Genomic DNA, 22,229 nt, shown 5'->3' on the forward strand with positions numbered 1-22,229 from the left:
CTAAAATGATTCTAAAACGGTATCATTTGTCTTTCTTGACTTTATGTGATAGCCCGTGCCTACAAAAATTTATTTCTCTAAGGTAAATTAGCTTCTGGGTGCTGGTCCTGGGCAATCGCCGTTGGATGGCCGTTGTGTCCGAGCCGTGACGAATCGCAAATAGGCTTTGCTGGTCGCTAATGAGCCACTGGTGGTCAGTTGATGGATTCGGTGCCAGGGCAGCTGTGTCGCCGTGCTAGACTGACTGCCACGTGGAACATCAGAGAAGGAATCCAGGGAAATGTGGATCAAAACATCTCTGGACACACCTTTTGATGAAAGAATAGGTTGGGTTGAAACCCTTAGTTCTCTCCTTATATCAAAACATAATGGAAAAAACTTGGACTTGTGCAAATAATTGAGCTCTGCAATGCATTTGTGTGCACTTGTGTGCAAATGGCAGACATCTTAAAGAACATATCAGAATAGTTTGGCCTTAAAGCCTTACTCACTCCTGATTCTTAATTCTCCATCAAATTAAAGCTGTTTGGACAAAATGGTTTTGACTTTGAGCCAGGCATCGCATTTGTTTACAACTGAAAACGACCTGGGGACACACCTCTCCATAATTTATTGGATCCATCTAGGTGGGTCTAGCACTCTTTGTTCCACCTGAGTCTTAATTAGTCATTTTGTTCGGAGGTTGTCGAGAAACTTTGTCAGAGTGACTTGTGGCTAGAAGGACCGAGGCGCATTCCTCTTAATCGATGACTGGATCGATCTAGTTTTGACTAGAACACTTAGTTCCACCTGAATCATCGTTCATCATCTTTGAAATTTGGAACATTTCTATCTCGGGGAAGACGGTTTTCTGTTTCAGTGAGACTGTGTATCTGTCCGTCAAGGCATGCCGGACTAATTTTGCCAGAAGAACTCTGTTACGGTCCACACATTAATTGGTGTAGTAGACCATTTAAGGCCCTTCGATTTGATTGATTTGATTTGAGTCATCCTAACTATCAAGTGTCTCATCAACAGAAATGGATTGAAAATGTGTGTTTTGGGGGGGGATGGGTTGCCACAAGAGGGCAATCTTTCCCAGATGATGTCATGGCCTCGAGTCGGCCTCGGGTCAACCGATTGATAGACTGACTCAATGCCGGCAAATGGGGGTGGGGTGGGCGACAGAGGGCTTTTAAGAAATGCCGCGGGGACGTCTGGAAGCCCAAACATGCAGGAAGTCACAGCGAAGCCGATCAATACAGGTCACGTTATACCAGCCCGTATCCAGATTGCCTTCTCCAAGTCATCAGTTACAACTCTAAAGCGCAATGAACTGATTCGGCTTTCATTCTATTATTTTTACACCACAACGAGACCTCCGGCAAAGTCAAAACAAACTAAAAAGATGGCGGTTTGACTGTAAAAAGGTGAAGTCTCGTACTGTAGGTGGCAGTGATGCGGAGGCAGCCACGCTTACAACATGACTGGTGCCTCGCACAGCTACATCCTTGAAAAATTCCATTATAAGCTTTAATTTACGTTTAAATAACACACAATACTTAAACTTCATAAATGCCTCTTGTCTTGTTACTAAAAACTGGTGGCCCCCTACTTTTCCCTTTTGCAAGGAAACTCTCACGGTGGGAAAAGGGTGGGCTCTAAATTCAAAATGACGTGGTTATAATGGAAGTAGACTTGCTGCACATGCGCTTATAAATCATGCCCCTCACCCCGCGTGACTTGTAGACCCGACCTTCACCCTCTCAGAACTCTCCCTTTGACCTTCACACATGATGATGACACTCCGCCCCCACCTCAACCTCCCCATTTTCACATGGTCCCATTGTTTCCCTGGTATTGATTCAAGACTGCTCCATGCGCAACCAGAAAACGAGAGACAGCCTATAGTGTATCATTTTCATGGCCGTTAACAAATACGAGATGGGGCAGGTCGATAATGTCAGGATGGATCAATTGAGGTTGAGCTAGAACACTTAGCTCTCCTTTAATTTTTACATTTATCAAGAGTCAAGATGTGGACAAACTTGGGCTTGTCCAACTTGGCCAATGGGGTGTGACAAAGGTCTTGGGTGACCCACCTCTTAATCAATGTATGGATCAATATAGTTTGGATTAGAACCCTCTATTCTCTTTAAATCTCAATTTATCCCCATTAACATTTTACAAAAACTCCAAGTGACTTTGAACATGACAATACACTGGTCGACAAAGATTAATGAATTATTCAACCTAGGTTAGACTAGAATCCCCTGTTCCCTGAATCTTAATATGTTCTGTCCTCATGAAATTGTATACATAGTTGGGCTTGTCCAAGTGACTTAGCACCGGGCAATGCACTTGTGGGTGTGGATAAATGTCTCAAGACACACCTGTTAACGAGTCAATGGTGCAATCTACGTTGAACTAGAACGCTCAACATTTTCACCAAAAGCAGTCCCAACAACACAAGAACACCTTCTAGCTACATTTTCAATAAAAACATAGATCGCTATCAATTTGACTTCCCTTTGAGTTTCAGAGAAATGTGTGATAAACTGCAAACTTTGCTCGACGCACGCGCGGCCAAAAATAATTTCCTGTCCTGCTGATGCATGCTAGTGATTCATCATCTGCCCAGACTGGTCTGAGTTTTTGGGAAACATTTTGAACAAAAACAGACCCTCGACTGGCCCTTGGCTCTCTTTGCCGTATCAGTGCCAGCTTGTCTGTGTGGAGCAGGAAGCATCTGTTCGTCGTGGGTTGAGTACCAGGATTGCCCATCTTCCTCAACACAGATTTAAAAAAAACAAAAACAAAAAAAATATAACTAAAATTTGTGCTTATTGTCACTTTTGCTCCTCACTCTTTCCACTGGTGGAGGAATTTATTGTGATGCTGATCCTTGGCCCCTCTGGAGATTTACCCACCCATTTGCAATTCCTTTTTATCCGCACGCCCGGCATCCCTAATCCAGTCCGTTTAGCACGAACCATAGCATCCTCTTTATAACCTGCAACATTCTCCTGATAAATTCAACCCTGATTCCCATTCATCGTGGCGCCACAGTTGTTACTCATTCGCAAAACCAGCAGTTTTTAGGGGATGAATAGGAAAAAAGGCGGTGACGGACACTTCAGGTAATGCTGAAAAAGCTAAACAAAAATCAGACCAACAGGGTGTTCAAAGTTGCCTGTTCTTTAGTGCTTCACCACGCCTGACACATCACATCTAAAAATGCTTTTGTACCCCGAGCAGGATCTTTTTTTTCTCCCCTTGTTGCTAAAAGCTTTTCTTCCCCCGAGCTGGATTTCGGCTCTGACTATTCCCGCCAATGGAGACATTTTCGGGAGGGTGGTAGCCGCCGCCATCTGCTGCCACACGCAATCACTCGGTCGGGATTGCCAAATGGAAGGAATTCCCTTTTCGTTCCGTCTGCCAAAGACAAGCACTTGACTCCATGAGGTCTCACTGACCCGTGCTGATTACCTTCGTCCCCACACATGCCAGAAGACGTGTAAATGAACACAGCCAGAAACGGGCCTGTGCACCTTTTTTTTTTCTGGTCATGTTTTATGCCTGCAAAATTTGACGACTGGCCGTAAAACATGAAACTCTAATAACTTTATGCGGAGTGCCTGTTCATACGCTTTTTAATATCATCTTTGGTTGTGTTCCAATATACATTTGAGCCCTGTAATGGTAAAATATCAGAGCATCTGAGGAAAACTGTAATACATCATGATGTGATACTAAAGATTTTCCAGCTGGATCCAGACCTCAATTAATGCCATCCGCTTTTCCGGTTTGGGTCTCGGGGGAAGTAGCTTCAGCAGGGATACCCAGACTTCCCTTTCCCCAGCCACTTCTTCCGGAGGATCCTGAGGCGTTCCCAGACCAGCGGAGAGACATAGTCTCTCCAGGCTGTCCTGAGTCGTCCTCGGGGTCTCTTTCCGGTGGACATTACCTGGAACACCTCACCAGGGAGGCGTCCAGAAGGCAAACGAGTCAGGTGCCCCAGCCACCTCATCTGGCTCCTCTCAATGCAGAGGAGCAGCGGTTGGACACTGAGCCCCTCCCGGATGACCGAGCTTCTCACCCAATCTCTAAGGGAGAGCCCGGACACCCCTGCGGAGGAAACTCATTTCAGCCAAAAATACCATATCGAAACCGTTGCATGGTGTCAAAGCTTCAGCTGATTCTTTGCATGCATTGATAAAGACGCCGTTCAGAACTTCATCTGCTGTCTTTACCGACTCAATTTCACACAAGCGCAGAGATACGCGAGGTAGAAATTGGATTCTTTGCGATGTTTTTGTCTTCATTTCTCGCAGCAGATCTTGAATGCACTGCCTCTTTTGCGTAGTTAAATGTGCCACACCATTCCCACCCCATCCCTCACCTCTGCACCGTAGATCATCAAACCTCGACGGGTTTGACGCCGTTTGCTGTCTTTTGGCGCTCTGGCGGCACACCTTCTCTGCCGTTTTTGATGTGAAAGTGCACGTTGGCGGCGTCAGCCTTCATCCATAATTCATGTTCTCACAGAGAAGGACGGAAAATGCCAGGAAGGGGTTGAAAAGACGGGCTGAAAGAAAGCTGATGAGAAAGTCGAATGACTGACCGCCGCAGAGAGATGAGGTGGCGAAGCGTGGTGACGACGGAAGATGTGGGAGAAATAGTTAAGTAGAAGGGGGGGGTTGATTTCAATGTTTCCAGAGCCACAATGTTCATGCCTCACGCTAGAGTCCATCAATTTTTAGAGTGTTTAAGGAAGTTAGTGGGCCATGTGCTGATACCTACAGGCCAATGTGGTCGTGGCAGATGGCCAGCGACCCGACTGTCTGTCACCGTGCCCGTATTGACTCAGCTGTGTTGGCACCTCAGGCCGGAACACTTGGGAATACTGAAACAGGACCTGTAACAAATCCCTTAAACTGCTTACAACTCTTGACTGAATGAAAAGCTCACGTCACGAGAACGAATAAAGATTTTGGGGGGGGCTATGACATGCATAATCTGTAAAATCAACAAACGGCGGGAATAAAAATCAATGTAAACCTTACTTTGTTCAATCAAAGGCTTATATGATCAGAGTGAATGGAGACTTTTGGGTGTAATAGAGTACTAGTACTGTATAGCCAGTGACACAAACACATGTAAAACTATCCCTTAAACATTTTACATATGTGACAAGACGAGTGACTGAATACTTTTAGGTGAAACTAGAATATTTGTAATCTATAACCAAGGACATAAACCTCTGTGACCAATCTGTCAAACGTTTAGCCGACTAAATCAAATGCTAACATGATGAGGGAGATTTATAATTTTTTTTTTTTTTTTTGGGGGGGGGGATGAAGCTCAAGTATTAGTAATGTATAACCATTAAAAAAGACCTGCAACAAACCCATAAAACGAACGAAACAATAACATGAGAGCGATTGAAGACTTGAGGGTGACAGTAAAAAGATGCTAAAGTTTTTGTTGATGGTTCAGTTCTAAAACCAGCGACATAAGCACCAGTGATAAATCCCCTGAACGGCTGAGATACCTCACAAAATCAAACTCTAACATCATGAGAGCGATTGAAGACTTTTGGGTGAACTCGAATTTGAAAGTTTTTAATTGGCAGTTTGGTTCCGTCACTTCTGTCTGCAGCGTAGAACCATCAACATAGAAAATCCTTCAAATCTCTTGCATACTAGATGAAATCAAACGCTAATATGCTCCAAGTGAATGAAGACTTTTGGATGAAACTCGCTTTATTGGTTTTAGTTTTGTCACTCATCCTTGTAATTTATCACCACGGACGGAAATATATCAGCGGTGGACAAACGTAATTGACTTAAATCAAAACGCTAGCACATAAAAGCGTGAAGTGGAGTTTTTCTGGGTCTGGCGGTGACGCGTTCTACGCCCCGTCTGTCCACCCTACGTGTTGACTTAATGGAATTGTACAGCTGAAGGAAGCTGACACATTTATATTTCATCTGCCGTCTCTCATCCGTAATGCATGAGGAGATTGGGAGACCGCCGCCCCCACACAGCCACCCGCCAACTCGATCTCGGAGGGGAGACAAAGTGTGTGTGTGTGTTTGCGTGTGTGTATATATTTCTTGGATTAAGGTGGGAATAAATAAGGACTGTGAAATAGAGTAGGAAGACATCCCCGGGACATGCTTATATTTTCAAAAACATCAATATCCTAAACCGTGACAATTTATTTTTTACCTTAACCAAAGTTCAAATTTGTCCAAAACCTATTTGAGATTTTGCCTGGGACAAAACTGAGTATTTTCTCATTTTTATCTATTTAATTGATTAATTTATTTTTAAGGTTATTTAATTAAATTGTAATTTCATTATTTTATGGTTTGTTTTTTTTTTTACACATTAGCTGCATCCTAAACCAAAATATGGACACAAATGTGTGAAAAAAGGAAAAGCAAATTGTAGGAATTCAGAGTTCAACAATGATTTGAAAAATATGACATAATTCATATTAACAATGAGTAATTTTTCTTTTTACACATTAGCTGCATCCTAAACCAAAATATGGACACAAATGTGATGTGAAAATATGAAAAGCAGATTGTAGGAGTTCAACAATGATTTGGAAAAATATGACATTATTCATATTACCAATGAGAAAGTCATGCATTCGGGTTTTTTTTTTTTCTTCAAATTAAAGCCTTAATTATCAGTAAACATAACACTTCTCATCAATAAAAAAAAACACAATAAGGCCACTAGTAGAATAAACATCAAGTCAACAAGTTTGCAATCACTATAACAATACTTTGACTTATTTTGTATGGCATATTGACATAATAGCATTTCTATTCGTGTCTTGACCATGTGACAGTTAATGGCGACATGATCATGTGCCAATTTGTCTTAACACACATGGTCAGGTTTGTGTTTAAACTTAATGCACAGTCAAAGCTAGTAACATATATGTATATAATTCGTGTTTTGGCCTCTTGTTTTTTTTTTTCTATTACGTTTTTTGCATTTGACATTTTGAATGTTTTCACTGGTCGTTAAGTCGCATTAGCAACGGGTCGTTGCTTCCCAAAGCTCCACCCCGCACTCCCAGGGTCCCCCATGGGTTTGGGGGTCCCGCACTATACCAGGCCTATTAGAGGGGAGCACTGAAGGAAAGGGGGGATGCCATGTGCTTAATATTTCATGTTGGCACAGTGGTTTCTCCTCCCCCTTCCACCTCCCTTCATTGTGGAATATCACGTGCTTTCGTGCGCCGGCGTTTGGGTAGCATTTGGGTGGCGTTTCGATGGAGGATGCGTGGTGCGGGTTGGCGCCGGTGTCGCCGGAGGACGTCGTCGCTCACCTTGGCGCTGCCACGATCTAAATTGGTAAAACTTTAGCTGGTGGAGTCGATCCTCAAAGCCGCACCCCGGGCAAACTTTGTGCTGATTTGATTTTTACTATGGACAGATCAGTTGTAAATAAGGTTAAAAATGTAAATAGAAAATCACTTATTTTGAGAAATAATAATCCTCGGTCACTCTTAAATTTGATTGTTTATAAGGAATGTATTCATGATTGACAAATTATTTAATAAAAATAAATGTTTCCATTTTGTATGAAATGTCATTTGAATAACTGAATATTTCTAGATTTTAAATTATTAATAGTTGGATTGCGTGTAGTTATTGACATCAGGCAATCATTTAATACAATATAAATTGATATAATTTTTTTAATTTTGGAAATATTTTTGCATTTTTTTGTGAAATCATACTTGTTCATTTTTACAACGAATTACTAATTCCTCCTAATTTTTCGATTGTGCTTATAATTTATTAATGGAAATATAAATGAGCAATTATTCAATTATAAATACATGTACAAAAAAAATTCTCTATTTTTGCATTTTGTATATAATTGTTATATTAAAATAGGAATTGGTTTTTATATGGTTTTATATTGAATGAACCAATTGTACAAAGTTTTGTAATTTATAATAAATCAATTAATGACTTATTGAATCATATGAATGAATTAAAAATAATCTATTTTAATGAACTGATTGTAGAAAAATGAATGAATGAAATGATCAATTAATTCAACAAATATCAAAGGACTCTTGATCGTTTAAATACGCGGTGGACCGCATTAAAGTTTGTGCAGGCCTTATGATTGATGATGATTATGGTGAAATGTGTTCGCTCAATGATTGAAAAGACGGTGTGTGCAGTTTGTTCTTGCTGTGGTTTGCATGTTGTGGTTACAGTGCACTTCAAAATAAATAACCCAGAGCAGCCGATCATCGTCTCATACCGCCTGCTTCCCTTCCTTCCCATCTGTCTGCGCAGCTTCCTGCTGACCTCAATAAGATGCACTTGACCGACCACGCCCACCAGCAGGTGATGGACGTACCCGCCAGCCAGTCGGGATGCAGCATCGCCAGCGACTCGGGCAGCAGCAGCCTGTCGGACATCTACCAGGTGGGATATTCCTCCGAGCGATGGTAATAGAATTTTTGTAACGCATTAAAGTTCTATCAATCCATCCATTTTCTTAGCTGCTTATCCTCACAAGGGTCATGGGGAGTGCTGGAGTCTATCCCAGCTGTCAACGGGGAGGAGGCGGGGTACACCCTGAACTGGTTGCCAGCCAATCGCAGGGCACATAGACGCAAGCCAGTGTTGGACACAAAACTCTAAATGTTCTATACATCATATTCTGTACAACAAAATATAAAAAAGTATGTTTAATACATGATATTTAATGTTTTCATTTGGTGCTGTGTGGGCACTGCTAGTGTAAATCCTCCCTCATCAGGTTAATTATCGCCGCTTCTCCTGCTGCGGCGTTGGCGGCGTTTCGCTCGCTACTTCCTGTGGCGGCGAAGGTCTGACGCAGGAAATAACTCTGACCTTTTCCAAGCCAAGTCCACGCCTCTCAAAGCTTCGTACGACATACAGAACGTCCTCTATCCTCTCCTCAGTGTCACTGTTGTCACGGCTAATCCAAATCAATAATCCATAAATCAGCACACGTTGCATCATTTAAATCCCCATCGCCCCAGCCATTTTGTCCCTGAAATGAATCCCGTAAATATCTCTACCTTGGTGGCCCTTTAGCCAGCTAATAACTTCCAAGGCAATGAGTTGCCGTAATCAATGCCCCCATGAAGGGACGTAAACGGTGTTAATGGCGTCGTCTGAGGTTGTTACCTCTACCAGGGAGCCTTTGTTTTGTATGCTCCGCTACTTTAACACAGCAGAAAAAGAATCGGAAACAAGAAGTCAGAGCACCATCTGATGTACATGGCAGGGCATTGCCCCACTTGTCATGAATGCCAAATTGTAGCTGACACTAAAGAAGTGGTTACAAAGTATGTCGTTTTCCTCGCTTGTTGCGATGCAGAGTTCAAGTTAAACAGAGAATGAAAAAGTGGTGAGAGATGGTGGCGCTGAAGAAACAACGGGAAGCAGAACTTGAGGTAGCAGAAATGAAGATGTTGAGGTTCTCGCTCGGAGTGAGGAGGTTGGATAGGATTAGAAATGAGCAAAGTTGGATGTTTTGGAGACAAGGTTAGAGAGAGCAGATTTAGATGGTTTGGACATGTTCAGAGACGAGAGAGTGAGTATAACCAGGACAGAAGTAAGTATCTGCGAGTAACAGTATGGTTTTATGCCTAGAAAGAGGACCACAGATGCATTATTTGCCTTGAGGATGCTAGTGTAAAAGTACAGAGAAGGTCAGAAGGAGCTACATTGTCTCTTTGTGGATCTAGAGAAAGCCTATGACAGAGTACCAAGAGAGGAACTGTGGTACTACATGCGCAAGTCTGGTGTGGAGGAGAAATATGTTAGAGTAATACAGGACATGTATGAGGACAGCAGAATAGTGGTGAGATGTGCCGTAGGTGTGTCAGAAGAATTTAAGGTGGAGGTGGGACTGCATCAGGGATCCGCGCTGAGCCCCTTCCTGTTTGCAGTAGTAATGGATAGGCTGACAGATAAGGTTAGACTGGAATCCCCTTGGACGATGATGTTCGCAGGTGATATTGTGATCTGCAGTGAAAGCAGGGAACAGGCGGAGGAACAATTAGAAAGATGGAGGCATGCACTGGAAAGGAGAGGAATGAAGTAAAACAGAATACAAGCCGAAAGGAAAAGAAGAATCATTCACTCTGGCGATTGTTGTTACTCAGGCTACGGAGAGTGAGCTGGGCGACGTGGACCTGTCCGGCCTTCCCGAGGCTCCCGTGGACAGCGAGGATGAGGAAGAGGAGGACGATGACCTGGAGAGAGCCTCGGATGCGCTGCTGGTCCGAGACCTTGTTCGCGAGTGTCTGGAGAAGGACCCGGTAGACCGCAACGACGATGACGTCGGTCAGTCTGTGCTACAAAAAAACTGTAAAACGGTCAAATGTTCTGCCTGCAAGTCATATTCTTAACCAAAATAGAAGTTATTTCATTCATGATATGTATTTTAAATTAAACATCTGATTAATTTGTTATTCGAGTTTTGTTCTCCCAAATATCAGAAACGGCATCTGCCGAATGTAAAATTTTGCTCGGTTTGGCCCTAATCTTTGCATTATGTTTGAATTTTTGTCCCCAGAGCAACTGTTGGAGTTTATGCACCAGCTGCCGGCCTTCGCCAACATGACCATGTCGGTGCGGCGGGAGCTGTGCGGCGTGATGGTGTTCGAGGTGGTCGAGCAGGCGGGCACAGTCATCCTGCACGACAAGCAGGAGGTCAGGACGGCATTCGACAAATGGAAAACAAAATGGCGGCCCGCCAACGTGCACGTACGACAGTGACGTCATCCGCGTTTTCCCTTCCCCCAAGCTGGACCTGTGGTACGTCATCCTGAACGGGGCGGTGGAGATCGGTCGCCACGAGGGCCGGGCGGAGACGCTGTGCATGGGCAATAGCTTCGGCATCTCGCCCTCGCTGGACAAGCAGTACATGAACGGTGAAGTGCGCACCAAAGGGGACGACTGCCAGGTAACAGCAAGACTGTTAATGGTTTTGAAAGTCATACGTAGATTTTTATTTATGTCTTTAGTCTGTAGATGCTAGCTAGTTAGTCTTCGCAGTTCTACTGAAAACATAGAAGTCAAACGTCAATTTAGTACTTTTCTTTTGAAAATTCAGTTGTCAAAATGTTCAAAGGATTTACTCTTGTAGCTAAATAAAAATGGCACAACCAATATTCCATTGAATTTCTTTAAAAAAAAAAAATATATATATATATATATATAATGCATGTCCAAGATAAATCAAATCTGCTTTGAAAAATACATAATTTCTTCTTAAGAGACATTTCAATTCAAATAAATGTCACACGTGACCCATTGGAGGCTCACTTCCTGTGCGGTACGCGTCACACTTCCTGTCCCTGGACCTTGAGGAAGTTAATTGAGGTTGCTCTTACTAGAAAGGGAAGCTGGATTTTTAGAAAATCCTCTGACTTGTTTTTGTCCCGTACTGCATGGGTCACAATGTGTCACCCGTTTGGCATCACCCACTGGCTCACCCGCCGCCCTGCCGCCTGCGCTCTCTCCCGCAGTTGGTGTGCATCGCCCAGGAGGACTACTGGCGCATCCTCAACCACGTGGAGAAGAACACCCACAAGGTGGAGGAGGAGGGCGAGATCGTGATGGTGAAGGAGCACCGCGAGCTGGACCGAAGCGGCACCCGCAAGGGGCACATCGTCATCAAGGTCGGTGGGATTTTTTTTTTTTTGTTTGTTTTGTGGTGGTGGTGGGGGGGGGGCTATCAATTTTGGGGCTGTTGTCTGATCTGAGCTGACTTAGCAAAGATTTCTTCTACATTCTTTACGAACTAATTTTAAGATTGTTGGATTGGCTTAGAATATAAAGGGATGTTCAGTCTCCAAGTAAGCATGCTGTTTATTTTATTTTTCCGTAATATCCAAATCAAATATTACTGGGTGTCTTTTGATCCGAGTTCAAAGGTTACCTCGGGTGAAAAGTAGCTCAAAGGGATGCAGTTCGTTCTTACATTGTACGCCCAGTCCGATTTTTACTATATTTCAAAGGTTAGCTAACTGTGACGTAGCTAAGTTAGTTTCGATCCATTTTGTAGCATTCGCACTAAATGTGAACGTGTGGAAGCCGCCGTGTGAATTCAAAGGTCAAGTTCTGCCACTGAACGCGACCTTGGCCTCGCTCACCAGGAGACGCCAAGGCGGTTAGCCCGAGGGAGCTAATTGGCATCTCTCTCGGGTTGTTGCCGATCGATCGACAGTTACTTGCTGAGGCATCAATTCGATGGCTCAGCGCTCTTTGTTGCTAATTTAGAGGAAGCGTTAACGGGATTAGCACTTCTCTTGTCCACCAAGGCTCCTTTTGATCTTTTGTTTTTTTTTTTTCTTCAGGGAGTCTCCAGAGGCACTAAAGTATTGATCATGTAATGGGCCTCAATGATCCAAAAACACATCCAGTGTAGACGAGTCGATTTTTGAGTTTTAGATTTTTTTTTTTTTTTGCCCTTCTCTTTTTGTTTGTTTTGTCAGCCAGATAAGCGGATGTGCTTTGCTGCTTTTGCTTCCTCACCAGAAAAAAAAATATATATTTCCTATTAGAAACCCGGAGCTAATTTATGAATATTTTTTTTTTAAAAGTTTTTATGCTGTGTTTTGATCACAAAAGTAAAAATACTGAACCGTCCTATTTGGGAAAATGTAGACGGGACTCTGGACCACAACCAAACCCAAACCAATGAAAAACTTGGAAAAAATAATAAATAATACAGCATAAAAAAGAAAATCAAACTAAGAAATATACATTAATTTATAAACACATACAAAAATAACTTGTTACTTAAAATAGCAGAGAAACACACAAATGAAAAACCCCAATTATATTTTATATTGAAAAAACAAAATGTAAAAATACTTTTTGAATTGTCTACATCGTGTTATATATTAATAAAATATACATACTGAATATAATTTAGACAAAATACAAGTATTATTGTATCCAATTTTTTTTTTAAAGCAAAAAATATAAACATTTTCATACAGGTCAAAGACAATGAAAAGCATGATTTTTATTTTCTTTAGCATTATTTAAAAAAAAATAGATATATTTTTGGCATTTAGAAATGGCATTTGTGGATGAAGTTATTTTAAAAAATGGAATGTAAGATGTGATAATCATGATAATAATTACAAAACGCATATAAAAGACAGCATGTCTGTTTGCCTGTAGATTTAATCACTAACCTTGACCTGTGGTGTCTTGGCCTTAACCTGCCCTATTGTTAATATGCGCTGCTTGTGCCGCCCCCCCCACCCCCCGCCCCACCTCACAGGGGACCCCGGAGCGTCTGATCATGCATCTGGTGGAGGAGCCCTCGGTGGTGGACCCCACCTACATCGAGGACTTCCTGCTCACCTACCGCACCTTCGTGTCCAGCCCCTTGGAGGTGGGCAAGAAGCTGTTGGACTGGTTCCAGATGGACACGCTTCGAGACACGGTTAGTTTGTGTGTATACTTAGGTATGCATCTCTCTGTCGCAGGTTGAGGCTGAAGACTTATTGAATGTCGTCGCTCTCGGGTGGAAACTTTATAGATCCAAAGTTGGTCAAATAAATATTTTTTCCACAAAGCTCTTTTGACAAATTATTAACCAATCATAAGTGTTGATTATAGCTGAAGAGGAAATCTCTTCATGCTAATGGACTATTGAACAGTCTGGAAAATCTCATAAGTCTACCTCTTCCTTACTCGGCGGGGGGCTCGCGACATTATATCGCCTCCAGATTGAAAGGCAACTTTATGCATTTATCCATCGCCCAATGTCATTTCCGTGCTCGTATGTTATGCTTAGGTCAGCACTCGCTACGCTTTTTTTCCCCCCCGTGCACTTTGTTTGAAATTCACGTGTTTTCGATCGATTCGGAAGTTCAGCAGGCTCAGCGGTCCTTGCCCTTTGCTGCCATTATAGCAGTTCACGGCAGGCACTCTGCTTGTCTATCGGGCCAAGATAAGTGCACACTGGTGTCAATAGTTGACAACTTTTGCCCTGCAAACAAGTAGAGTGGAACTACCACCCCTTTCATCGGCAAAGATTCTTTTAAATGCACTTTTCTTTATGGGCCATTCTGTGTACAAATGAATTTAATCCATTCTGGAAGATTGCTAAAGCATAGCAAGATGTGGGAAAAGGAAAATCTATGGAAAAACAGTGACCGAGGAGTTTTTTCATGAAAAATAAAAAATAGCAGTATGAGATTTTGTCCCGGTATCGCAAGGGAACTTTCCAATTGAATCTTATTTTGGAATATGGTTGTAACATAGAAAGACAGGCGACCCAGACAAAGGACGTTTTTTTCTTTTTTAATTTTAGGGCAGCAATATTTTTTCACTTTGGCTTTATGAGGGCTTGTTTAGAATCTTCAGGGATTAAAAAAAACGTATTTAACATGATTTGATTTGCAACTTTGATTTTGCAGGTGACCCGCATTGTGCTGCTCTGGGTCAACAACCACTTCAACGACTTTGAGGGCGACATGGCCATGACGCGCTTCCTGGAAGACTTTGAGAAGTTGCTGGAAGCCACGGTTAGACCCCTCACTTCCCCTCATATTCTCGAAATCTCGGTACAGATCTTAAAATCTGCAGTTGTTCTTAGAAAATGAAAGGCCACCTGCGGCTGCTCAACATCGCGTGCGCCGCCAAGGCCAAGTGGCGGCAGATCACGCTGCAGAAGGCGTCGCGGGAGTCGCCGCTCTACTTCAGCGTGCAGGGTGGCAGCGAACGCGGCTTTGGCATCTTTGTCGAATCGGTGGAGGAAGGCAGCAAGGCGGCCGAGGCGGGGCTTAAACGCGGAGACCAGGTGAGGTGGGGCGGCACAATAGCAGGGACAAGCAGCAACTCGTGGTAACATCACGAGTTTGCATGATAGTTTTTTACTAGGCAGAATTCAGGTTCACTCAGGCCAAACAGAAGAGGAAGGACAACTCAGTCATTTTTTCCTGGTTATTTCACATGTGGGCGCTTGTTGCCAGGCAATGAATTATTGAATGAATTTGGTTGAGTTGTGGGTACAACATTGCAGGAAAAAAGGTCAGCAATGTGGCAGCAGCAGGAAGTCAAGCAAATAGTAAGAAAGTAAAGACACCAGTTATTTAACCATTACGTAGGATAGACTACAGTTCTAAAAATAAAAAAAAAGGCAAACACGATTTTTACATTTTCATTTTCTGAAAAAATTTCCAGGGGCTTTTGGATATTTGATATTGTGATATTTACTTTTTCCATTTTGTCGTCATGGTGAGTTGTGTCACACATAGGTGTCATAGTGTCGTTTCTTCGCAATTTCTGTTCCTCTCCCTGTCTCCCTTTTGCTATTTTGAGTCAGCGTGTGAAAAATTTGAGACACTAGGGAAACTCCCTTTCCCAAAGATTAGCGCTACTGATGAACTTTGACATAAAAAGTCCAATTGTAAAAAAATTAAAAAATAATCTTACACAACTCCATATCGAGAACAACTTACTGCATCACTAAGTACTTCCCTTTTTTTTGTGTATTTCACACGTCACTAAAATCTTAATGTCTTATTTCAGATCATGGAGATTAATGGGCAGAACTTTGAGAACATCTCCTTCTCCAAAGCTGTGGATATCCTCAGGAACAACACACACTTGTCCCTCACCGTCAAGACCAACATATTCGGTGAGTGAAATCAATACATTATTATGTTCCAGCCCTAAAAGAAAAATATATATTTTTTTCTTTTACGTGCTTTGAATAAAATAAAATAGCACAAATTTATCTTGACCGATCTGAATAACTGTTTGTTTGCTGAAAAACGTACCTGTTAGTTTTTGTACTCAGGCCAAAGCCCTGTCTAATATAAAAGTATTGCTGTTGTGCCAATGAACTGTAGTGAAGTCAGGGGAGGAGCTTGAGTTAGACCTGTGTAGCCCTGTCAAAACAGAAAAGTGGTGCTTTGCCAACATCTTGTGACATCTATAGGCAATAATAATTATTGTAATAATTATTTTTTATTTATTTTTATTATTTATTTATTTTTTTATTATTGTGTTTTTTTTATTTTTGTGCCGGGCCTCAGTCCCCTTGGGAGAACAATGAGTTTTATAAAAACATAGTACTGTAAACAATAAAAGAGAATACAGTAATCTCTCATTTAACTGCAGTGAGTTTCCGGATCGCTACAGCAATAGTTGGAATCTGTGAAGTATTGACCAAGTTTTTTATTTATTTATTCATATTCAAGGCGTACAAATCTCCCCATACGCTTATGAAGCTTCCACATACTGCGTTTAACCTCTACCATAGTTTTATGAACGGTTTCAAAACTGTTAAACATACAGTAATGCGCTGTCGTACTGTAGACTATGTACATTCCTTGTAATGTCTTTTCTTTATCGCTAGTATAGCTCCTTGCGAGCGTGTTCATCTTTTCATCTTTGAATTTGTCGACTTGACTTTCCCGTTCAGCGAACAGCTAAAATGCCTTTAACGTGAATAACATGATCTTGCCCACGAATTGTGGACGCAGTCTTCAAGGAGCTCCTGAGCCGAATTGTGCACGAGAAGAAGAACGGCGGGCCACACATTCCCAAGATCCAGGAGAAAAAGGGCAACCGCTTCTCCATCCCGGACTTGCCCGGCGACATGGAGTTTGCCACGGACCACAAGGCCACGCGCAAGATGAAGGCCAACACGGTGTCGGGCGGCCGCAACAAGATCCGCAAGATGCTGGAGAAGACGCGCTTCAGCATCCTGCCGCCCAAGCCCTTCAGGTAGGACACGTCAGGGTAACGTGAATGCTGACAGGAAGGGGTGAGATTTAACTGCAACAACCAACTCATTAGCCTCGTAATATCTGTGAGTCTGTAAATTGTCTTTCAGCCAGAAAAATCAGCCTTGTTTGAACGCTAATGTTAGCACTGTTAGGTCAACAAGAAAAGTCTAATTTGAAACTAATATAAAAAAGGTGAAATGCTTCATGCCAATTTTTGCGATTCATTTTCACATTCATGGCAGTCTTTGGTGTACGAAGCATATCAAACTGCTAAAATTAGCCTCTTTTGAGAGGGCGGCCCCTGCTGACCATGCACCATTAGCCGGACAACACCCAGTGGTACTTTTGTGACCATGATACCCTAGTGGGGGTGGGGGGGATAGACCTTTAATCAGCATTCCGTCAGCAGTGCGCTGACTCAGCGTGACTTTTTCTATTTTGGATGAGTTCAAACAGTTACTGTGAGTGTACACACTTCCTCAGTAAACTTTATACGTGTAGGAGAAGCATCACTTTTTCCACTTGCTTTCCACACGCCTCATGCACGCACAAATATCATCACTCACGCTTTTCTTTTATCACAGAATTTAGCGCCGCCGCACCTCTTTTTTGTTCAATTTCACTTTCATTTAAAACTTTGTGTTTCTTTCCCCCCCCTCCACCGCTTTGCCGCTTCAGGGGCCTGTTTGGGTAAGACCTCTTGTTCGGTGCACGTACACAAAACACACACACACACAGGATTCCGCTCATTCTTCTATCCCGAGCTGTTAGATTGACACATTAGGGGGCGCTGTGCTAGACGTAAGGCCAAAATCAACACAATGAAAATTATGAGACAAGCTTATTGTTCCTCGTTATTTTTTTGCAAAATAATCAGTACTTTCTTTTAAATATGTGAATATAGGGAACTAGGAATAACAGCGTGCTTGCCTTCCTAATGCAGTCCGCTGCTCAGTGTTAACAACACGGCTGCACACACACACGGGTGTGTACACTTCCATGTGATGTTTCTTTTTTTTTCCTTTTTTTTTCCCTTTAGCTGCTTCCACAATTCTGCTGAGTCATGTCCTGCTTGCAGGCTGACGAGCCATGTGTAAACACTGTGTTTAGTATTTTTTTTTTTTACATAAGACAAAATCGGGGGGGAAAAAAAGCTATATAATATTTAAATGAATCTTTCAGTTATGCACGTGGCAGCATTCACTGTTCAAATTCACGCTGTCAATAGGATGTCTCAATCTAGATTGAATTGAAATCATCCCATTGGAGCCCGTTTCCTCTTATTATCATTCTTCTTTTTAATGCAAGATAGGCACTTTGAGTTAAAGCTGGCAGGTTTTTTTTTTTTAGTTCAAAAGTTTAGTTATAGTTCAATGTTAGACCTAAATTATCTGCGGAAACTCGCCTAAATGGGCTGCACAAGAAATCAATCAGGAAGTTTATTTCAATGCAGCTCAAGTTTGCATACATAGTCGGTCCTGATGTCACGTAATATGTTTTATGATTATCCATTACTACAATCCAAAAATCCAAATAACCAGGTCTCCGAATGCAACATTTGCATGTGTTGGAGCATCTCCTTTCATCACTATGGAAATCGACTGCGTATGATCTACAAATGACTCTTATTGTACATATAAGGTTTGGACTTTGTCCTAATAAGGCCTACTTTGTGGGGTCCCTCCTCAGTGACGGCAGCATGGGTCAGTCTCAGGACGACAGCATTGTGGGTACCAAGCAGTGTCGGCACAGCGTTGCCATCATGCCCATCCCTGGCAGCCTGTCGTCAAGCAGCCCGGACCTCCTCCAGCCTGCCTCCAGCGTGCTCGACTTCTCCAACCCGGCAGGTAAGGAGACAATTATGTATGAATAAATACATGACACCGAGGATTTCCGACACCCTGTTGTCTTTCCGCGGCCTTCATTCTTTCCTCTCACGTTGTTTTCTTCTCCCTGTCATCCTTTTCTCGCTCTGCTGGCCAGCACTGGGACTGTACTGTGAGTATGGACGCTTGACTGTGTTCTGTCCGTGTGGTGGCGTCTAAACAGTCATGTTCTGCATGCGCGTCTGTTTGAAAATAACGTTAGTCCTTGTGGTTGTTTTATTTCATGTGTCCAGTTGAAGTTAGAGCTGACTGTGTGTAACTCACTTGTACAAGATTTTGTAGCAGTGGCTTAGAATTTTTAGTTCCTCTTTAAAAGGCTCCTGGAAATGCCCGAAATGAGCCCGAGATGACTGCTTCAAACCAAAATGTCACTACCATCCATTCATTTTCTGAGCCGCTTATCCTCACGAGAGCCATGGGAATGCTAGAGGCGATCCCAGCTGTCATCAGGCAGGAGGCAGGGTACACCCTGAACTGGTTGCCAGCCAGTCGCAGGGCACACAGAGATAATCCAGACAATCCACAATCACGCCTAAAGGCAATTTCGAGTCTCCAATTATCTTATGTTTTGGGGATATGGGAGGAAACCGGAGTGCCCAGAACTGGTGAACTGTATCCTCAGAACTGTGAGGCAGATTGGTTGAATTTTCCTAAAATGTTTAATGGAGTCGACAAACTTCTCCTCTATATTTCTAACAGATAGTACTTGAAATGTCTGCTTCAAAATGGCAAATGGTCCTTCACCCGCATGCTGAAGTCCTAAAAAAAAACAAATAATAATAATAACAGTGACACTCTTGATGACAAATGCCCGCCTAACATCCCTCTCCCACCCGCTCCAGACATTCCAGACCAGGTGATCCGAGTGTTCAAGGCCGACCAGCAGAGCTGCTACATCATCATTAGCAAGGACACCACCGCCAAAGACGTGGTGGCGCACGCCGTCAACGAGTTCGGATTGACGCCAGCCGCCGAGAACTATTCGCTGTGCGAAGTGTCGGTCAGCCCCGAGGGTGTCATCAAGCAGCGGCGCCTGCCTGACCAGCTCTCCAAGCTCGCTGACCGCATTCAACTTAACGGCAGGTAAGCCTGTGCGGACGTGACTTTAGGAACCCTCCAATTGGTCAAAAGAAGTAAATTGTTGCTCCAAACCAAACTGCCAGACTTATTTTGTCTTTTCAGGCATAGTTTCTGCAGATTTAGCAACATTTTGGGTGGGTTTACACATGCTAGACCAGTCTTACCAAACTTCGTACTTGCAGGTCAAAGTGGCTTTGGTTTGGTGTCAGAAGTGAGCCAGGCGCCAAGTGTGGAATAATCACACCGTTATAGTTTGAAATCTCGTCTTATTTGGCTGATGATAGGCAGCGAGTCCAGTCGGAGGTGCAGTCAGGCTGACAGCCTGAAATGCTTTTGCCCGCCAAAACACTCGGAGGTGTAACCCGGGGGAGCTGGCCTCACAAACACACACCTTGGCGTCGGTCCCAGTGATTCACACGGTTCTGCTTCACTGCTTTTTTTCCGTGGTGAAGTCACTCTCGTTGCTCTGCATGCCACCTTCTCTTTTCATTTGTTTTTTTTTAAAGCTTGCACTTTTTCCAGAAAGCACATCATCAAAACAAGCAATGACAGTCCAAACTTTGTTTTTTCACGCTTTTTTTTTTCTAGTTGTTGCGTGTGGCTGTAAGTTTTTGAATAGTGCTTGAATTTAGCTAATTCAATTCAGTTCTTACAATTAATTTATTTTATTTTATTTTATTTTCCACGCAAAACTCTCGAAGTCTTCCCCCTCACCCAAATTCTTTGTTTTATTTGGGGATTTTTCTGGGGTCTATTTACAGTAGAGTTTATATTAGTGGAGATCGCTTACATTGTGCTAGCAATAGTAAGGCTTCTTAAAGGGCCACGGTCACTTTTTTTAGTATGTTACTAATGAAAAAATGGCAGCCGACATGGACCCATGCGTTTTTTCACCACAAAACATGATTTTGACATGTATAGCTTTTTGTAACTCCCACCATGAAAATCCTCTTGAGGGATTTGTTTTCAAGAAGAAGCAGGAAGTGTTGTACATGGCAGGACCGTCCTCAAGTGGACTCGTTTGTTTCTATTAGTTTTTACCTCCGGGTAGGTAGCTCGTTGTTCCTTCGCGTTAGCCAAAATGCCGGCTCGTTGCATGGCTGGACATCGCTTGAACTCTCGGGAGGATGGATTTACCCTTCATAAGTTTGCAAAAGACCCGGTTTGTCGTGAAAAATTGATTGCATGGGTGAAAAGGACGAGAGCTTCATGGGTTCCAAATGACAGGTAGGTGTGTATACAGCTACTAAAAAAAAACAATAGTTGGGGGGGGGGTGTAATCCATAAATCAGGGTTGCTAAATGTGTTGATGTGCGCATCGGAAGGCTTCCATGCAGCAGCCGCTGAAGGACGGCCTCCGCAGGCCTTGTGGATCGCTACCGGCCTTGTCGACAAGGCTGAGCTGGCCGAGCCTTCCGCCGGCCTTGTCGGCCGAGGTGGCTCGTCGCCGCAGTCGCTCATGTCCGCCGTAGAAGTTGATGTTTATCACCGCCGCGTGGATAGTTTGGCCGTGATCCGCATGTCATCTAAATATGGCTCGAAACAACAGGGTAATATTGCCCCGGACACTTCACTCGCTTGTGAGATGTTTTCTTGTTTTCTTCGAAAAGAGCTTCCCTGTCTGAAGGGGCGTGTCCGACAGTAGGGGCCACAGCGTGTTTTTCAATGGCGAATGTCCGGACAGTAAATGCAGCCAGTATGGCTCCCACTTGGATGTCGAATGAGACTTCCACAACTGTGCGCATGGATGACATGCTCTCCGCTCATGTTCATTTTTTCGTGTAGACATTCAAGTGAATAATCTCATGTTTTTTTCATTTCAATATCTATTTTAGAATGTTTTATGGGGATGACACAAGACGTGTAATGGCACCTGTCACCGGTATTGTGCTATGTGCAGGTACTACTTGAAGAACAACATGGAGACGGAGACACTGTGTTCGGACGAGGACGCCCAGGACCTGCTGCGCGAGAGCCACATCTCGCTGCTGCAGCTCAGCACCATGGAGGTGGCCGCCCAGCTCTCCATGAGGGACTTTGAGCTTTTCAGGAACATCGAGTCCACCGAGTACGTGGACGACCTGTTCAAGCTGGACTCGGCGGGCGGCGGGCACCTGAAGCGCTTCGAGGAGGTCATCAATCAGGAGACCTTCTGGGTGGCCACCGAGATCCTCAAGGAGCCCAACGCCCTCAAGAGGATGAAGACCGTCAAGCACTTTATTAAGATTGCCCTGCACTGCCAAGAGTGCAAGAACTTCAACTCCATGTTTGCCATCATCAGGTGGGGACAGACAGATGGAGGAATCGAAATCAAAAAGTACCAATCAGAGCAGTATCAAAATAGTTTCTCCCAACCATAATTAGTACTGTGCCAATAGAGATAACGCTATGACACATAGTCATATGAAAATGTAGTTCCACCCCCTAATCAATATTGTAAATGCTACATCCATCCATCCATTTTCTTTGCCGCTTATCCTCATGAGGGTCGCGGG

General features: G+C 43.2%; 1 protein-coding gene across 4 annotated transcripts in view; it reads left to right on the forward strand.

The window, feature by feature from the left end:
- Nucleotides 1-22,229, forward strand: part of rapgef6 (Rap guanine nucleotide exchange factor (GEF) 6) — a 72,339-nt gene that overhangs the window by 40,837 nt on the left and 9,273 nt on the right. For 2 of the 4 annotated variants that reach the window (XM_061803881.1, XM_061803883.1), the window contains exons 7-20: nt 8,322-8,453; nt 10,169-10,349; nt 10,582-10,718; nt 10,813-10,971; nt 11,537-11,689; nt 13,306-13,470; nt 14,450-14,557; nt 14,629-14,832; nt 15,564-15,672; nt 16,523-16,766; nt 18,458-18,615; nt 18,752-18,766; nt 19,497-19,737; nt 21,635-22,015. In XM_061803881.1, the coding sequence (XP_061659865.1) occupies nt 8,322-8,453; nt 10,169-10,349; nt 10,582-10,718; nt 10,813-10,971; nt 11,537-11,689; nt 13,306-13,470; nt 14,450-14,557; nt 14,629-14,832; nt 15,564-15,672; nt 16,523-16,766; nt 18,458-18,615; nt 18,752-18,766; nt 19,497-19,737; nt 21,635-22,015 (2,387 nt within the window). The remainder of the gene's footprint in view (nt 1-8,321; nt 8,454-10,168; nt 10,350-10,581; nt 10,719-10,812; nt 10,972-11,536; nt 11,690-13,305; nt 13,471-14,449; nt 14,558-14,628; nt 14,833-15,563; nt 15,673-16,522; nt 16,767-18,457; nt 18,616-18,751; nt 18,767-19,496; nt 19,738-21,634; nt 22,016-22,229) is intronic. The other 2 variants (XM_061803882.1, XM_061803884.1) reach the window with 1 other exon arrangement.

Source organism: Syngnathoides biaculeatus, chromosome 18 (genome assembly GCF_019802595.1).
Source record: "Syngnathoides biaculeatus isolate LvHL_M chromosome 18, ASM1980259v1, whole genome shotgun sequence".
Classification (NCBI taxonomy): domain Eukaryota; kingdom Metazoa; phylum Chordata; class Actinopteri; order Syngnathiformes; family Syngnathidae; genus Syngnathoides; species Syngnathoides biaculeatus.